This window comes from Egretta garzetta, unplaced genomic scaffold, assembly GCF_000687185.1.
Source record: "Egretta garzetta isolate BGI_Z169 unplaced genomic scaffold, ASM68718v1 scaffold5, whole genome shotgun sequence".
NCBI lineage: Eukaryota > Metazoa > Chordata > Aves > Pelecaniformes > Ardeidae > Egretta > Egretta garzetta.
Window position 1 is genome coordinate 5332125 of NW_009259707.1, and position 16810 is coordinate 5348934.

The following is a 16810-nucleotide window of genomic DNA, read 5'->3' on the forward strand; positions in this document are numbered from 1 at the left end:
CATAGTGTGATAGTATTTATTAAAGATTTAGAGTCATCACTGTGCCTAGGTTTTTGCTGTTGTTTAATGTAAAACCTCCTAATTTACACTTTGCTTTGCAAACCAGTGTGTAAATAGCCTTTTTTCTGCATTGCAGCTGAATTACACTGCACTATCAGTCTGAAGCAGTCCTAAAATCTGCTTAGCTAGTCACAGGAGACTCACTCTGTTTAAGTGGATGTTTTGATGGTGTAAAGCCAATCTCTACTAGCTTCTGTAGATGTGATTGTTTATATCACATTCCTGGGAGAAAGGCAGACATGGCTAAAGACTCTGCATATGTCCATAATTTTTAAATGAGTTTATATACAGCATGTCCAGGGTGAGGAAAGTGCAAAGTTGTTTCTCAAAATAGGGGCCTGAAGGGGGAGCAGTGATGATGCTTCTAATTATATTCCACCATTCAATTCAAGATGGTGCTGAACAAATGTAGAGTTAAAAAAATCAAAGATTGGATTACCCAGAGATACAATGTCTTGAATACGCATCATTTAAAATAGAGCAGTATTTTTGTTTTCCTATTTGCTGTGCCATAGCTCCATTGCTGTTCTCAAACAAAGTAACATCCCCTAATCAGATTTATAGAGAGATACTTGTTGCTGTTTCTAAGGCATAATGCTGCTTAGCTGACAAAGAATCCAGAGGCAATTAGAAATTCCTGACCTGTTTTCAGTAAATAGGAGTTAATGCATAATTGTTGTTCAGAAGATGTGTCATCTATTCTACTACTAAAATTTCTTCCATCTTGATTCAAGTTCATTGCTTCAAAACCACTTTTGTCAGTTTTTATTCCTGAACTGCATAGTTGGGTTTCCCCTGTGGAGATACTGTGTGAGTACTATTATGAACTCTCCGTACCCCAGCTGTTTTAAATTATGTAGTTACATTCATTCATAGGCAAGAGTTTCTCTTGGACTTGTGTATTAAGTTATGCTGTGTTTAAAGTACACCCCTCCACACTTGTTCTACCACTCAATACTCTTTTTTCAGAGTATATTTCAACTGCACATGGCTTTCTATAAAAATTACATTTAGTTTGTGTTTATGCTTTATCTATCTATTAATTAGGTCATTGAGAATGTATCATTGTTTCTTCGTAACAGCATTACTTCTTGCAGTCGTCTTAGAAATACCTAATTTACGCAGTCAAATGCACTGGTTTTCCTGTCTCTCCTAATGCATTTTGTGACTCTCTTACTTGATCCAAAAATGTCAACTTAGCAGAGTAACCTTTGTGTTTGAAGATGCAGTTCAAGAAGAATTTGCTTCTTCCTATCTATTTGTCAGGGATATCCATACTACCTATTTTAGAATGCCTTATGCTTGTACTCCAAATTTTCTCTTGAAAACCATTCACTTTGCTTTATTGGCAAAAAGAGACCTCAGATTTACAATTTTCATTTTCTGAGTTAGGTCCAAGTTTAATACCTAGAATAATATAGTTGAATAGCTTCCTTAGGCTTGGACAAAAAAAAAGTGCTAAAATCAGTTCATTAATACAGGAGGGTTTTTTTCTTTTTTAAAATCAAATGTGAACTTAACTCAAAAATAGCATTTTTGTCTAAATATAGTTTGACACTTTTTTTTTATTGTTGAAGTCTTTGTGGGAGTGTATATTGTATGAGTGCACAGGAATATTTAAAATTTAAGATTATTTTCTTTCAAGTGATGCAGTGAGCTAAGTAGTAAGGTTTCAGGTATAGAAATATTGCGAGCCACTCCAAATCAAGTACTTCAGCTACATCAACTCGGCAAATGTAAATGATGCCCTGCCATCTTTTTAAAGCTTAATTAGGTTTGGTTTTCAACCCTTCATTCCTTTTGTCTGAACTGTATTTTTATGACCAGGTGCCAAGTTAATTTGCTGATAGTGATGTATTCATTAGAAAACATGTGGGAAATGTCCTTTATTGGGTAAGGTTCTCCCATAAAAAGAACCCAGGTAGGTTGCATTCATTTCCATCAGCTCCTGAAGTAATGTTAAAATTTAGAAGAGCTGTGAATCTCTGTAGCAGCTGAATCCTGTAAAAGCATAGAATGCAAGAAGTAAAGATTACAGGTGCTTAGAAATGAATGACAGTTGTAGTAGTGGAGTTAATTACTAGTGGCAAATTTGCACCTCATCCTTATATTGTCTTAACGTGGTATAGATTCCTTCTAAGGAAAATTATACAACGCATCAAAAATACTGCTAGCTGTATGCTGAGGTAATACATGAATTTATAAAATCAATGTTCTCCATAATATGAATGTGATACAGCTGGGTGAAACCTGGGTTAGGACACTCTGGCTGTTACAGTAAATTACCCGAAACTCCAATTCATTGTTGTAGAATTCATGTGAACTTGACTGATGGCTCTTCTAACTGAATTTTTAGAGGGCAGTGATAGGGGAATAACAAAACCACATCCAGGTCCCTGTACTGTCTGCATTATTTCTGCATGAATTATTAAGTGGTATACACAGAAAACAGTGCTAATTCAGGGCCTCACAAATTCCTGACTCTCAAATGCTTAACCAGAGAACACTAACCTTTTTTAAAGTTTTATTAAATAAAATTTATATTTAAAAAAGAACTTAAGCCTCTGGACTTAATTGGCTACGTTCCACTACAATGCTTTGTTCTGCACAATGTATGCAGTAATTGAGGTCAGAGTTGTTCCCATTTCTTCCTTTAATTAGTGCATATTTTGTGTGGTGAAAAATTTGTGTTGGCACATGGAGTTCTAAAAATGGAAAAAATGGTGTGCTAAATTGATGAGTTTTACCTGTGGGAGCATGTTCATGTTTATTATCTATATAATTTACACATCATATATGTGAATAGCACAGCCTACCTTCCTGATACAATGTACATATTTTGGTTTAAAAAAAAAGATCAAATCTCTATTGAAAATAAGAGGCAACTTTTAATATATATGCATACCAATGTATAATAAATACAATATCTCATATAATGGTAGAAATTGTGTTGTGCCTTTAGAATAGCAGTAGCAGTTTTGAATAATTTTTTTTTTTTTACATATTTTGGTTTAAAAAAAAAGATCAAATCTCTATTGAAAATAAGAGGCAACTTTTAATATATATGCATACCAATGTATAATAAATACAATATCTCATATAATGGTAGAAATTGTGTTGTGCCTTTAGAATAGCAGTAGCAGTTTTGAATAATTTTTTTTTTTTTGCTTGTGCACATCTCCAAATTTTACCACTGAAATGAAGGGCACTCTCCCACTGGGCAGATTTAATCCTCTAAATGATAGGTTTGCTTTTTTGAATTCAATTTTGCAGATTATGAGCTGAAAACACTGTCCAATAATACTGGGAAACTCAGAATACGAGACTAGTCTGTCACTAATTTGCTACTTCAGACACACAGTGAGGGAAAATAACCAATAATACATGACATTTTATTTTGTCCATGTGAGTGTTTATGGCAATTGACAACAAATTATTTCCTGTCTAGAATTCCAGCCCCTAGGACAGTTGGAAGGGACTGCGTTTTTATCAGTCAAACAATGGGTGCACAACTGTGGGAGAAAGAAATTAAACTCTTTTGTGCTAGTTCAAAATATAAGGTAGCTGGACTTGCGTTTCCTGTCCTAAAAGAAGCGACGCTATTTCTAAGGATATTTTATTTGAGGAGCACAGCAGCTTCCCGGAAATAGAAGTATCAAAAGAAAAGGAGGAACAAAAGTCTGATTGTCACAGTGTTTGGAAATTTGAAGGGAGCATTCTCTGAGTTAGGCTTAATTATGCTGTTAATACAGCTGTACCTGTATATCAGTAGGTGAATAAAGATAGCGGTGAATAAAGTAGGTGAATAAAGATGGTTAGTGTGTTATAGGGCCATAAATAGTAATTTTATAAAATAACAAATGTATAGTATTATTAAAAGGAAAATTTTACAGTTTTTACAAGGTAAAGTACATGAAGAAAATGTACAATGTATTTTACAGTGTTTCATTTACTTTTGCTTGGCATAAAATGTAAATGCCGATCTAGAGGAAAGCAAGCAGTGTTGCTCACTGGTAAAATAATCAAATGAATCTTTTGTTACTGTTCAGGTGGACCCTGAGGTTTTTGCTGCACTGCCCGCTGAGTTGCAAGCAGAGCTGAAAGATGCATATGATCAAAGGCAAAAGCAGTCAGAGCAGCAACCTGCTAACACTTTTGGTGAGTATATGTAGTTGTACATAAGTTTTGTATATGACTTGTGTACTATTCAAAGAGGTTTATGCAATCCCAAATAACAAACCGGGAAATACAACTAAAGCTTCCATGAAGATGCTGTGTTAAATTGAATTTCTGTATTTATTTTTGACAGACTGTCAGTTACAACCAGCTGTGGTCTCACTTTGCAAACAGATGCCTAGCTTTACTAAGTGGGTAATTAATTCAATTCATTGGGACTGTGGCACGAAACTTACCTATGTCCATATGTTTGCAGAATGGAATCTAAACTTGCTATGTCTTGTGATTTAAAGTATTGCATCTTCAGTACCTAAGTTAGTTGAACTATGTTCAGATAGCATACTCATGGCTCCCTGAAACCCATAGCACTGGTATGGGTTTCAGGCAAGTGGAGATAGGGTACATCTCACCAAATGTCTGGTAGTCAGATGGTTTTACTCTGAGCTGATCACCCAGGTCTCCTTTTTATAATCAGCATAAAGAAGTAAGATTAATTCTCTGCACATGCTTTGTCATAAAATAGGTTGAAAACATCATTGGGTTGGTTCATTGCTAGTTAAATACTGCGTTACTATAATCAAACCTTGATTTCATAGTCAGTGGACTAGCGCAGATACAGTAGTATGATGGAGTGAGACCAATTTCCTTGGTAAACTATGATAAAAGCAGTTTGGGGTACTTTTTGCTGCTGATTTTGCTGGTCACCACTGGTGGGAAGTCTTAGGCAGGTATCTAGGTGGGACACTGCTCTGACCAAGGCAGAGCAATTTGTCCAGCAGGTTTCAGATTTCACCAGCTGCTCATATTCAAGCACTGAAATGCTTGATATTAAACGTCTTATGAGTAGTTGAGTATCCTCTGAGTACACTAGTGTCTAGCAGTGCTTTTCAAATACTTAAAACATTGCCCATATCTGGAATGGCATGTGAGTGTTATGTCGCTTTATCTAGGTTATATTCTCCTAATTGATCCATAGATTTTTATGGAAGATAGAGAGTCCCCCTTTCAGTGGAAAAGTATTAAACTTCATATGTATCAACCATTGACTATTCCTGTGTTTTTCAGTGTCAAAAAATCCTTCCCTGCACCTGAAGCATGCAACAATGAAAAATAAGAAAAAAATCAGGAAAAAAAATCCAGTCAGTCCTGTAAAAAGGATTCAGAGTCCTTTGAAAAACAGACTCGTTGGTAGCCCTGCAAAAAACACGCTGGCTACATCTGGAAGCCCACAGAAGCTGATAGATGGTTTCTTGAAACAAGAAGGAACAGCTGCTCAGGTAATTATAACACTTAACAGTTTTCGGTAAAGCTGTGTCCGTTTCTTTAGACTTAGCCCGTGTTCACAAATGCAGCTTGCTTTCTTTACTGGATTCTTCACTAGATGCTTACCTGTGTATATATATATGGTGTTACCATATTTGTCAGACTGAGCAGTATCAACTTTTGTGTTTGGAATAGCCGGAAGCAGTTCCATCAACTTCAGATTCTTCAGCCCCATCAGCTCTGCAGACTGAACAGCCTGGTTCATTTAGGCCACAAGCACCCAACCTAGCTGGAGCTGTTGAATTCAATGATGTAAAGGGTAGAAATTGTGTTGTGCCTTTAGAATAGCAGTAGCAGTTTTGAATAATTTTTTTTTTTTGCTTGTGCACATCTCCAAATTTTACCACTGAAATGAAGGGCACTCTCCCACTGGGCAGATTTAATCCTCTAAATGATAGGTTTGCTTTTTTGAATTCAATTTTGCAGATTATGAGCTGAAAACACTGTCCAATAATACTGGGAAACTCAGAATACGAGACTAGTCTGTCACTAATTTGCTACTTCAGACACACAGTGAGGGAAAATAACCAATAATACATGACATTTTATTTTGTCCATGTGAGTGTTTATGGCAATTGACAACAAATTATTTCCTGTCTAGAATTCCAGCCCCTAGGACAGTTGGAAGGGACTGCGTTTTTATCAGTCAAACAATGGGTGCACAACTGTGGGAGAAAGAAATTAAACTCTTTTGTGCTAGTTCAAAATATAAGGTAGCTGGACTTGCGTTTCCTGTCCTAAAAGAAGCGACGCTATTTCTAAGGATATTTTATTTGAGGAGCACAGCAGCTTCCCGGAAATAGAAGTATCAAAAGAAAAGGAGGAACAAAAGTCTGATTGTCACAGTGTTTGGAAATTTGAAGGGAGCATTCTCTGAGTTAGGCTTAATTATGCTGTTAATACAGCTGTACCTGTATATCAGTAGGTGAATAAAGATAGCGGTGAATAAAGTAGGTGAATAAAGATGGTTAGTGTGTTATAGGGCCATAAATAGTAATTTTATAAAATAACAAATGTATAGTATTATTAAAAGGAAAATTTTACAGTTTTTACAAGGTAAAGTACATGAAGAAAATGTACAATGTATTTTACAGTGTTTCATTTACTTTTGCTTGGCATAAAATGTAAATGCCGATCTAGAGGAAAGCAAGCAGTGTTGCTCACTGGTAAAATAATCAAATGAATCTTTTGTTACTGTTCAGGTGGACCCTGAGGTTTTTGCTGCACTGCCCGCTGAGTTGCAAGCAGAGCTGAAAGATGCATATGATCAAAGGCAAAAGCAGTCAGAGCAGCAACCTGCTAACACTTTTGGTGAGTATATGTAGTTGTACATAAGTTTTGTATATGACTTGTGTACTATTCAAAGAGGTTTATGCAATCCCAAATAACAAACCGGGAAATACAACTAAAGCTTCCATGAAGATGCTGTGTTAAATTGAATTTCTGTATTTATTTTTGACAGACTGTCAGTTACAACCAGCTGTGGTCTCACTTTGCAAACAGATGCCTAGCTTTACTAAGTGGGTAATTAATTCAATTCATTGGGACTGTGGCACGAAACTTACCTATGTCCATATGTTTGCAGAATGGAATCTAAACTTGCTATGTCTTGTGATTTAAAGTATTGCATCTTCAGTACCTAAGTTAGTTGAACTATGTTCAGATAGCATACTCATGGCTCCCTGAAACCCATAGCACTGGTATGGGTTTCAGGCAAGTGGAGATAGGGTACATCTCACCAAATGTCTGGTAGTCAGATGGTTTTACTCTGAGCTGATCACCCAGGTCTCCTTTTTATAATCAGCATAAAGAAGTAAGATTAATTCTCTGCACATGCTTTGTCATAAAATAGGTTGAAAACATCATTGGGTTGGTTCATTGCTAGTTAAATACTGCGTTACTATAATCAAACCTTGATTTCATAGTCAGTGGACTAGCGCAGATACAGTAGTATGATGGAATGAGAGCAATTTCCTTGGTAAACTGTGATAAAAGCAGTTTGGGGTACTTTTTGCTGCTGATTTTGCTGGTCACCACTGGTGGGAAGTCTTAGGCAGGTATCTAGGTGGGACACTGCTCTGACCAAGGCAGAGCAATTTGTCCAGCAGGTTTCAGATTTCACCAGCTGCTCATATTCAAGCACTGAAATGCTTGATATTAAACGTCTTATGAGTAGTTGAGTATCCTCTGAGTACACTAGTGTCTAGCAGTGCTTTTCAAATACTTAAAACATTGCCCATATCTGGAATGGCATGTGAGTGTTATGTCGCTTTATCTAGGTTATATTCTCCTAATTGATCCATAGATTTTTATGGAAGATAGAGAGTCCCCCTTTCAGTGGAAAAGTATTAAACTTCATATGTATCAACCATTGACTATTCCTGTGTTTTTCAGTGTCAAAAAATCCTTCCCTGCACCTGAAGCATGCAACAATGAAAAATAAGAAAAAAATCAGGAAAAAAAATCCAGTCAGTCCTGTAAAAAGGATTCAGAGTCCTTTGAAAAACAGACTCGTTGGTAGCCCTGCAAAAAACACGCTGGCTACATCTGGAAGCCCACAGAAGCTGATAGATGGTTTCTTGAAACAAGAAGGAACAGCTGCTCAGGTAATTATAACACTTAACAGTTTTCGGTAAAGCTGTGTCCGTTTCTTTAGACTTAGCCCGTGTTCACAAATGCAGCTTGCTTTCTTTACTGGATTCTTCACTAGATGCTTACCTGTGTATATATATATGGTGTTACCATATTTGTCAGACTGAGCAGTATCAACTTTTGTGTTTGGAATAGCCGGAAGCAGTTCCATCAACTTCAGATTCTTCAGCCCCATCAGCTCTGCAGACTGAACAGCCTGGTTCATTTAGGCCACAAGCACCCAACCTAGCTGGAGCTGTTGAATTCAATGATGTAAAGACGTTGCTGAAAGAATGGATTACAACTATTTCAGGTATGGGATGGCACGCTAGTGATGATCTTGCATGCATCACAAGGAAAACTATTTTCTTAGTAGGCTTTTTGTACTTTCTTCCTTCGCTCTTCCTTTCACTGGTTATTTTTCACAGTAATCTTGAAGTCTTACAGCCTTGCAATCATGGATTAACTTGATTCTTTCTACTCAGTTGTTATTCTATGGTTTTGCTAGCTCCTGTTTCTTGCTTAACATCATGAAACTCTACCTGCTCTCTCTTCAAGCCATTTGTCAGGCCCTTGTCTTATACCTTGATGTTACTTGTGTGGGAGGGTTTCCTTATTTTGTCCAACATGATGCAACCACTAGGATGAAAGCTGTTGAGGGGGAATGCCTCTCTTATGAAGATGTCATTTTAGAGGCAAAGGAATGCAGGGTTTTTTCCAAAATAACTGCTAAAAGGAATTCTAGAATAAAGCGCAAAAGCGTAACACCATTGCTAAATTGTGATTTGAATTTTAGCATTATGTCAAACAATTAGCAATGCCTTCATATCTTGGGAAATCTGAAAAAAGAAGAGGTCTATGAGACAGATACTTCAAGATCTTGCAGTCCTCTTAGGTACACAACTGGTGATGTTTGGGGGAGGTATGGGAATACAGCAATTGGCAGATCAGACCCTGATGCACTAATACTGCAGAATTTCTTTCTCTCATCTTCCAATTATTCTGTGATCATACTATAAGTATATTTAGAGAAAAGTTCTCTTTTTTTTTTTTTTTTAATTACAGATCCTATGGAAGAAGACATTCTACAGGTTGTGAAGTATTGTACTGATCTAATAGAAGAAAAAGATTTGGAAAAGTTAGATCTGGTTGTTAAGTACATGAAAAGGTAGCTATTTGCTGATACTTGTGGCGTGTAAATTGTTTTTGTTAGCACTTAGGCGCTAGATGCTTCAGTGTGAGGCCACAAGCCTATTAGACGTTCCATCAATGAGTATAAATATTTTTTCCCCAAAAACTGGGGGAGGCAGGGGGAGAAAGAAGAAGTTGGGCAGATAAAATAGGTAATGTGTGAAAAATTATTAGTAGCATTTAATAGTATTTGCTACAAAGTCTTTGTTTCCAGATAAAGGATATAGTTTTTGTCATTTTTGTCCCTTTCCTTCATCCTGTTTTCATTCATTTTTCACGGCACCTTAGATCTTCCCGCTGTTTCATCTGATTTTGGTTCTGCTGTATCCAGATCCTGTCTCACTCTGCAACCTATTAAATCCATTTTTGCTACTTAGTTACTGTGCTCCTATTGCACTTCCCATGAGTCACGAGGCCCAAGTTCCATTTATGACTTGCTTACTAACAGATACTTAACTATGGAGCTCAGCTTTCCGTGCCTTAGATCTGGACAGTATTCATTGCACAGAATTAATCAACACCCAAAAGACTACAGCGATGTAAAAACTTTGCTATGCTTCTGTATTATGGGACATCTTTAGGGCTCAGAAAATGCAAAACGCACAGTGCGGTTAACTGTTTTGTAGAATGCTGTATAGTAAATTCCTTATAAAACTCTTCAGAAAGCATCATGTCCCGTCCCTGGTCGCTGTATGTGAGATCTGTGCTGATGGCAGCGGCTCTCCAAAGCCTGGTAGCGAGCGTAGGATACGGAATTAGGAGTTGGATGACACGCAGCTGTCAACGTGATACTGGTGTTAGGTCTTCCAAGGCTGTAAGTGTAGGAACCCTCTGCTCTCCTGTAACAGTGATCTAGGGGGGGATTTTGAGAGTACAGAGCTGCTGTGTTTTCCTTGGGCATTTCCTCAGTTTGCTTTCTAGTAGCAGCTGAATCATAGAGGTAACTCCTCGCTCTCTGTGGGCCTCTGTTATTTGGTTCCATTTTTAGCAATAAACACAGTACAGTGCCCCCAAAACCTATTATTTAAGTGTCTTAATCACATTTTTGTTGGAAGAAAAAAGTAGTGTGCATGTCTTGGGATGAGAAAGGAAAGATCAGGATCCGGAAGCTTTCCATTTCTCATTCTTCAGTATGAGATTAGTAGAAGGTCACCGCTTGAATCACAGGCTTACAACCACTGCAGAACGCTAACGTTTACCAGTTGGTGTGACACCATTCAGGTCGGAAATGTCACCATCGAATGGCAGAGGAATCTGTGGCGTTAAGTTAAAACTTGGTGTATTTGAAGAGATAGGGCTCTACCAAGGTAGAACTGTTGTGATCTTGTTTCCCAGTGTGAAGACCAAGACTTACTGTAAAAAGGACTGGTTCTGTAACGGTAATTTTCTCCCTCTTCTTCCTTTTCCCCTTCAGGTTAATGCAGTCATCGGTGGAATCAGTTTGGAATATGGCATTTGACTTCATTCTTGACAATGTTCAGGTAGTTCTACAACAAACTTACGGAAGCACATTAAAAGTTATCTGAACTTGTAGTAAAGAGCTTGATGAGAGCCTGGAGCTCTCTGCTAGCTGTGCCATAAGTGCTTGTGAGGTATTTGCAAAGTGCATGATAGTAATGCCCTGAGTTTTTATAATTTCAAATTTCTTTTTAAACAACAAAGTGTTTTGTACATTTCTTTTCAGAAAGTGCCAAATTTGTCAGTATTGCATGTAAATAATTGTGTTAAAATTCTTTTATTGTAGTATAGAATCTATTTACAAAATGTTTGTTTATAAAGTTTTATGGATTTTTACAGTGAAGTGTTTACAGTTGTTTAATAAAGAACTGTATGTATATTTTTGTACTGATTCTATTTTGTGATGCTTCAGTTTGAATATAGCTAACCCCTTTCATTAAAGCCGCAGCTTGGATTCATTTCACGAAGTGTTACACAGTGACGCTGTGCCTCAACACGCATAGGAGACTGCTGTACGCTCACCTGGCTGCTTTTTGTTTCCTCCCCCCCGATTTTATTACAGATCTGAAGCTGAGGGAAGAATATTAGCTCATTTCCAGTTTCAGCCTTCACAGACAGAAACCAGTGTGGCCCGGCCGCCCCCAAAGCACACGCGGTGTTGGCCGACGCGTAATTGCTCTCTGAGCTCTGTGTCTGCAGGCGTACCGTTGCCTCTAGAGATGCCTGCTGGTGGAGGGAAACAAAGGGAGCTCTTTAAACACTTACCCCAAAGCAGCACTGTGAAGGGGTGAGGGAGCAGCTAACACGGAGCAGAGCCGCGCTCCGCTCTTAAAATACCATAGTTCTCCCCAGCCCGTGACATGCGTTTCCTTTATGCAACGTAACAGAACAGGTTGTAGCGAGCAGCTGAAGTGAAATAAAGAGCCCTCTCTATTTACGTTGGAGCAGGGGGGGTTATGCTTGCATCTCTACAGTTTGTATTCTGGGCAAGTCTTTTTTCCAGATGTACACCAGCCTGTGTACTCATATTTGGCCCAGTACCGCGAAGCAAGGCTGTTCAGGTGCCTGGGAAGAATGAAGCCCACTTGAAGAAAACCCAGGTGGTAAGAAAATCTTTTCATTTTCTGAAGAAGTGACTGCCGGGGGGGGTGGGGATCAGAAGTACTCCACATGACCCTGGATGGGCACAGACCCACCTGGCTGTAGAACTAGAAGCTGGATGCAAACTGGAGCTAGCCCTGGAGCAGGGCTTGCACCAGCAGCTTAGCCAGAAGCATCTCTGCTACTGCGGGGCAGGAGCTGCTGTGCTCCCATGAGCTGCAGCAAAGAGAGCAGCTGGAGCAGGGGACGCTCTGCAGTCACTTCACTGGCTGCAGCACAGGCTACAGCAGTGACCTCAGATTTTTAGCTGTAGGTTGTGCCCTAGGCTTCCCTTGTAACGCACCTGGCAGCCTTCTACAACAAGGTGGTGGCCGAGGGAGGGGCGGTCGGTGGCATTTCCCTTGACCTGAGTAAGGCTTCCCACGCTCACAGCAAAGGCAGCCCCTCGCCAGCAGGTCACTGGCAGAGATTCTTCCCCTCTGCTCCACGCTGGCAGGGCACACCCGGAGTGCCGGGGCCAGTCCTTGGCTCCTCCGTACAGGAGGGATGTGGGCAGGTGGAGCAACGCCAAGGCAGGGCCACAGCGCTGCTTAAGGGAGTGGAGCCTCTCTCAAAACACGAGGCGAGGCTGCGAGGGGAGGGCCTGTTCAGCCTGGAGAGGAGAAGGCTCGGGGGGATCAGATGTGTGTGTGTAAACACCTGATGGGGGAGTGGGGCAGAGACAGACGCTCCTCTCTCTCTCTGTGGTACCCAGCGAAAGGGCATGAGACAATGGGCATGAACGGGTACAGAACATTCCTTTTAAAAACGCCCACACACACATCCCCTGGGACAGGTTGTCCACGGGCGCTGTGGATCCTCCACCAGTGGAGATGCTCAAACCCCAGCCCGATACTGTCCCGGGCAGCCTGCTCCTGCTGCCCGTACCCTGAGCACAGGGTGGGGGGCGTTGGCCTTGGTGACCGCAGGAGGTCCCTTCCAACCTCAACCACTCTGTGATCAATTAAGACTGATTTTTCCAGCTGAAGTTAGCTCCTTAGGTATGGCCCTGTAACTGCATCATCTGGGGAGAGAGGTGTCTCTCCAGGGAAGGAGAGGGACCATACCTGAGGCAAGCTGGTTGCCACTAGTTTCTAATTCAGGTCTTTCAGAGCCAAAAGCAACTAGAAAGTGGCTGCTTTTGAAGCTGCCTTTTTCTTTTTTCCCCATTTAAGCAAACTGGCAGCCTAACTGTTCCCAGGGAGGAACAGACTTGCCGAAATTCAAGTATTTTATCAGTTAGGTTTCAGGTACACGGCTCTGGTTGCATGAGTGCTGCTCAAAACACCTGAAACCAGCTTGGGTTTGGTGGTGGTTTTTGTTCATTTGTTTTTTTTTAAAAGGGACTCAAAGCATCACTGAAGTGAGCAAGGCCACGTGTAATTGCATTTTCATTCTCCCTGAGCAATCCCTGCTCCCAGCCCTTACGTAGTCAACAGGCGTCTGCTTCCTTAAAGCCTTTTAGGGATGGTATTCGAGAAGCTTGAGCAGCACGATCCTTTTCCCAGTGCTTCCACCTGAGAGCAGCACACCTTTCCCCACTGGAGGAAACAAGAATACATCAAGACCACAATGTTTGACATCTGGGGGTCTTAAGAACTTCTTTTATTAGTGTAGTTTGCATGATTGCATAGTTTGCAAAAGACAATTACAACAATTAAATGCAGCCTCTTTGCTGTGATCATTCTATTCTAAGCCACGGACGCGCCCCCAGCGATGTGAACTCGCCCCATGCACCGGCCCTACAGAAAAGGTCCTTTTCAATGGCGAGCCTGAAGTCTTAACAAACCAAAAAAACTTCTGGCACTTTAACTGCCGTTGCCAAAGGAGGCGGGCTATTAACTGCTCCTTTGTGCGCGGACTCCACGCAATCCCTCCTACAAGATTCAGATTTTTCCTGACAACAAGCGTAATCCAAGTGACAGAAGAAATCCAATCAAACTGCATATTGCAAGTTAAACTCCTGGAAGTATTTTAAATGCTAAAAAAATCTCAGCTACAGGAAAGATGGTCATCGACTTTGTTTCAGCTTTGTGCTTTTGAAACGCGCTTGTTTAGCGCCTCTCGGCAGGAGCTGCAAGCTGCCAGGGGGCCGCCTGAGGAGAGCCGCGTCAAGCTGTCGGCCCGCGCAGGGAACCGCGGGGGCGGGCAGGCCAGGAGTGCGCTGGGATTATGGACTGGCTCCTGGGCACCACCATTAACCCACCTCTGCCTGACCAGGTTCAGTCCCAGGTTGTCAGATGCAGCATCCAAAGTCACCACTCGCTTGGGGACAACTGTTGCGCAGTTCTAAATCTGAACTCCCAGCAGAGCCTCTCAGGAGACGGCGATGAGCGACACGCCTGGCCCGCACCCCTGCTGCCTCGGGAGCACGCTAAGGGGGGCGAGCCACGGCAGCCACCGCCCGGCGCAAGGCACGCTCCACCAGGGGAGGCGAGGCCGGAGGAAGGAACGCCTTTGAAGAAACACCCGTGGCTGGAACACTGCTCCATGGCTTTGCCAAGCAGCAGGAGGCGAGCCTCCATCGGGGCACCTCCCCACCGGCCAGAGCCCGGGATGTGAGACTTTGTTTATTGAAGCAAACTGTAAAACAAGCGGGGCTACCGTGTCCATCTCCTTTATTTGCGGCTCTGCGTTATAATGATTACAGGTCGACTTCCATGAACTGTACAAGCAGTAAAAGGCGGCCAACTATGCTTTACATCATTGTTTCACACAAAGCAAATACAGAAATATCCAATTGCCTAATTTTCTATTTAAAAAAATTTCTATAGGCACAAAGCAGAAGAATGTTGGAAAAAAAAAAAAAAAGAGAGTCAAGGGAAGAGGTATGCATAAATAAAGAAGTACTTCTTACATCAAAAATGTCCCAAGAATCACAAAGTCTGCAGAAGCTTGGTTAATCAAATACTGCAGTACTGATCTCATCAGTATAAAAGTGAAAGAGCTTTAGTTCTGTAATAAAAATTCAATTTATTTTCTTTTATTTTGGAGAGAGGGAAGGAAAGGGGGCGGAAGGAAGGTGTCAGAGAAGGAAGGGCAAACTTTAAAACAGCAGCCAGTAGTAGGAAGGGCAGTAGGAGAGGTGAACAGGCACATTGGAACCATGGGAACATGTAAATTGACCACTGTCAAACCAGTGTAAATTTCTTGGTTTCTCATGGAAAACATTTTATCCACGTATTTTCCTCCCAAACATCTACCCAACACTGTCTTCAATATATGACTTTGTTGGTAACTTACACGGCAGGAACAGAGTGTTGATTCCTGCCTCCCCATTGCCGTGAATAGCTATCGTCTAGATTATTTCAAACACTTTCTTCAGCTCTACTATAAGCTGCCAGTCAGACTTCTGCATTTCATCCCTGAACCAGTCCTTCAGAGCATCGATGGACTGACGGCTGATCTGCAACACACAAGACACACCCGTCAGGAACGTACACGCACGCGCGCTAACACAGGCAGCTTTTACTGTGCTGAAGCAATTCCTCTGAGGAGAGGGCGGCCGGTCGCACAGCGGGAAGGCTCCTCCGAGGCCCGGGGTCGCTACAGAGCTGCTGCATGACCCACCCCATTTGTCTCCCCTCTCTTCTCTCATCCCTTGCCTGGTCTTCGAAGGCCGCAGCAGCAGCACAGAGAATTTCCTGCCTTGTGCCGTAGGGCAAGAACCTGCGATGGAGAGGCTCTCCTGCTTCCCCGGCCCCTCGCCTCCCTCGGGAAAGCCCCTACGGCTCCTCACCCCCCATTTGTTCATGCGTGCCCCCAGGGCGGGTGTGGCTTACCACACGGTAACGGCCCAGTTAGGGACCTGGAGAGCTGTGGCTTTACAGCAGAAAACCGAGCAAGGGATCGTGTCCTCATCCCAGCCCAGCGTTCCAGCACCGGAGCAATGGAAGCATTGCGCTTTATGGCCCCGTGGCAGAAGGGGCAAACACAACGGCGCTGCGCTGCCGCGGGGACTGCGGAGCTGCTCCGCACACCTGCTGCACGCCAGGGTGTGCCGATAGCTCGGTTAGCGTTTCACCCTCTGGGGTGCAGTAAGCTGCAAGGTGCATCGGTCCTCCTGAGGGGCACCGCTACAAACCTCAACACAAGGCTACGGAGAAACCTCAGCTGGCCAATGCCACGCAGGAAGCCTTCCACGTGTCTGCCTGTCAGGCTCCGATGGAAGGTTTCTAGCGCGTATGTTTCAGGCTTCATGCAACATTGCCACCTCATGCAAGCCACCGCTATGTCATAAGCCCTCTCCAAAAATGCAGATTGCTTTTACCTTACTGACGAGGATATCTGTTGCTTCAAAATGTCGTCCGTACATTTTCGGTGATTCACCAGGAATAGGTTCTATTTTAACACATACTTCTTGGCCTTTTTTTGCGACCTCCACTGGCTTGTGGTTTATTTCAATACTTGTAACTATTCCGATTTCAACAAACTGTAACGCAATGAAGCAGCTGTAATGCACATCCACAGCACCCCTCTGCATGCACACGTCTCCAAACCCCTGTTTACGCAGACCGGCTCGCTCGGGTGAAGCACTGCGCTACGGCAGCGGCCGCCTTGGAGCCGGCAAAGCGATGCGCGCTGGGCTGTACGCACAGCGTACGGGAAAGGGCAGCGACATCAAACCATCCGTAGTTCCATCCACATCCCTCTGGGGCATCAATTTGTTACCCCTTAAAGTGTCAGGACTTGACTTCCCCCCCTCATCCCCCCTTTATCAGCTACCAGGAATGAGAGTTTTGCTTGGTACTTGATACCACGATACAGAAGATGAAGCGGGGGGGGGCGGGGAGGGAGGGAGGCTGACTGCCGGCTGCCCTCCGGCCATGCA

At 42.2% G+C, this 16810-nt stretch overlaps 2 protein-coding genes across 2 annotated transcripts in view; one reads left to right on the top strand and one right to left on the bottom strand.

Moving 5' to 3' along the window:
- Window positions 1–11924, top strand: part of REV1 (REV1 DNA directed polymerase) — a 49381-nt gene extending 37457 nt beyond the window's left edge. Inside the window, exons 19-23 of the mRNA XM_009638949.2 lie at window positions 4110–4218; window positions 5302–5513; window positions 8347–8503; window positions 9256–9358; window positions 10796–11924. Coding sequence (XP_009637244.1) covers window positions 4110–4218; window positions 5302–5513; window positions 8347–8503; window positions 9256–9358; window positions 10796–10907 — 693 coding nt within the window. The 3' untranslated portion in view covers window positions 10908–11924. The remainder of the gene's footprint in view (window positions 1–4109; window positions 4219–5301; window positions 5514–8346; window positions 8504–9255; window positions 9359–10795) is intronic.
- A 2656-nt stretch (window positions 11925–14580) lies between these two features.
- Window positions 14581–16810, bottom strand: part of EIF5B (eukaryotic translation initiation factor 5B) — a 40652-nt gene continuing 38422 nt past the window's right edge. The window contains 2 exon segments of the mRNA XM_035894362.1: window positions 14581–15385; window positions 16250–16411. Coding sequence (XP_035750255.1) covers window positions 15278–15385; window positions 16250–16411 — 270 coding nt within the window. The 3' untranslated portion in view covers window positions 14581–15277.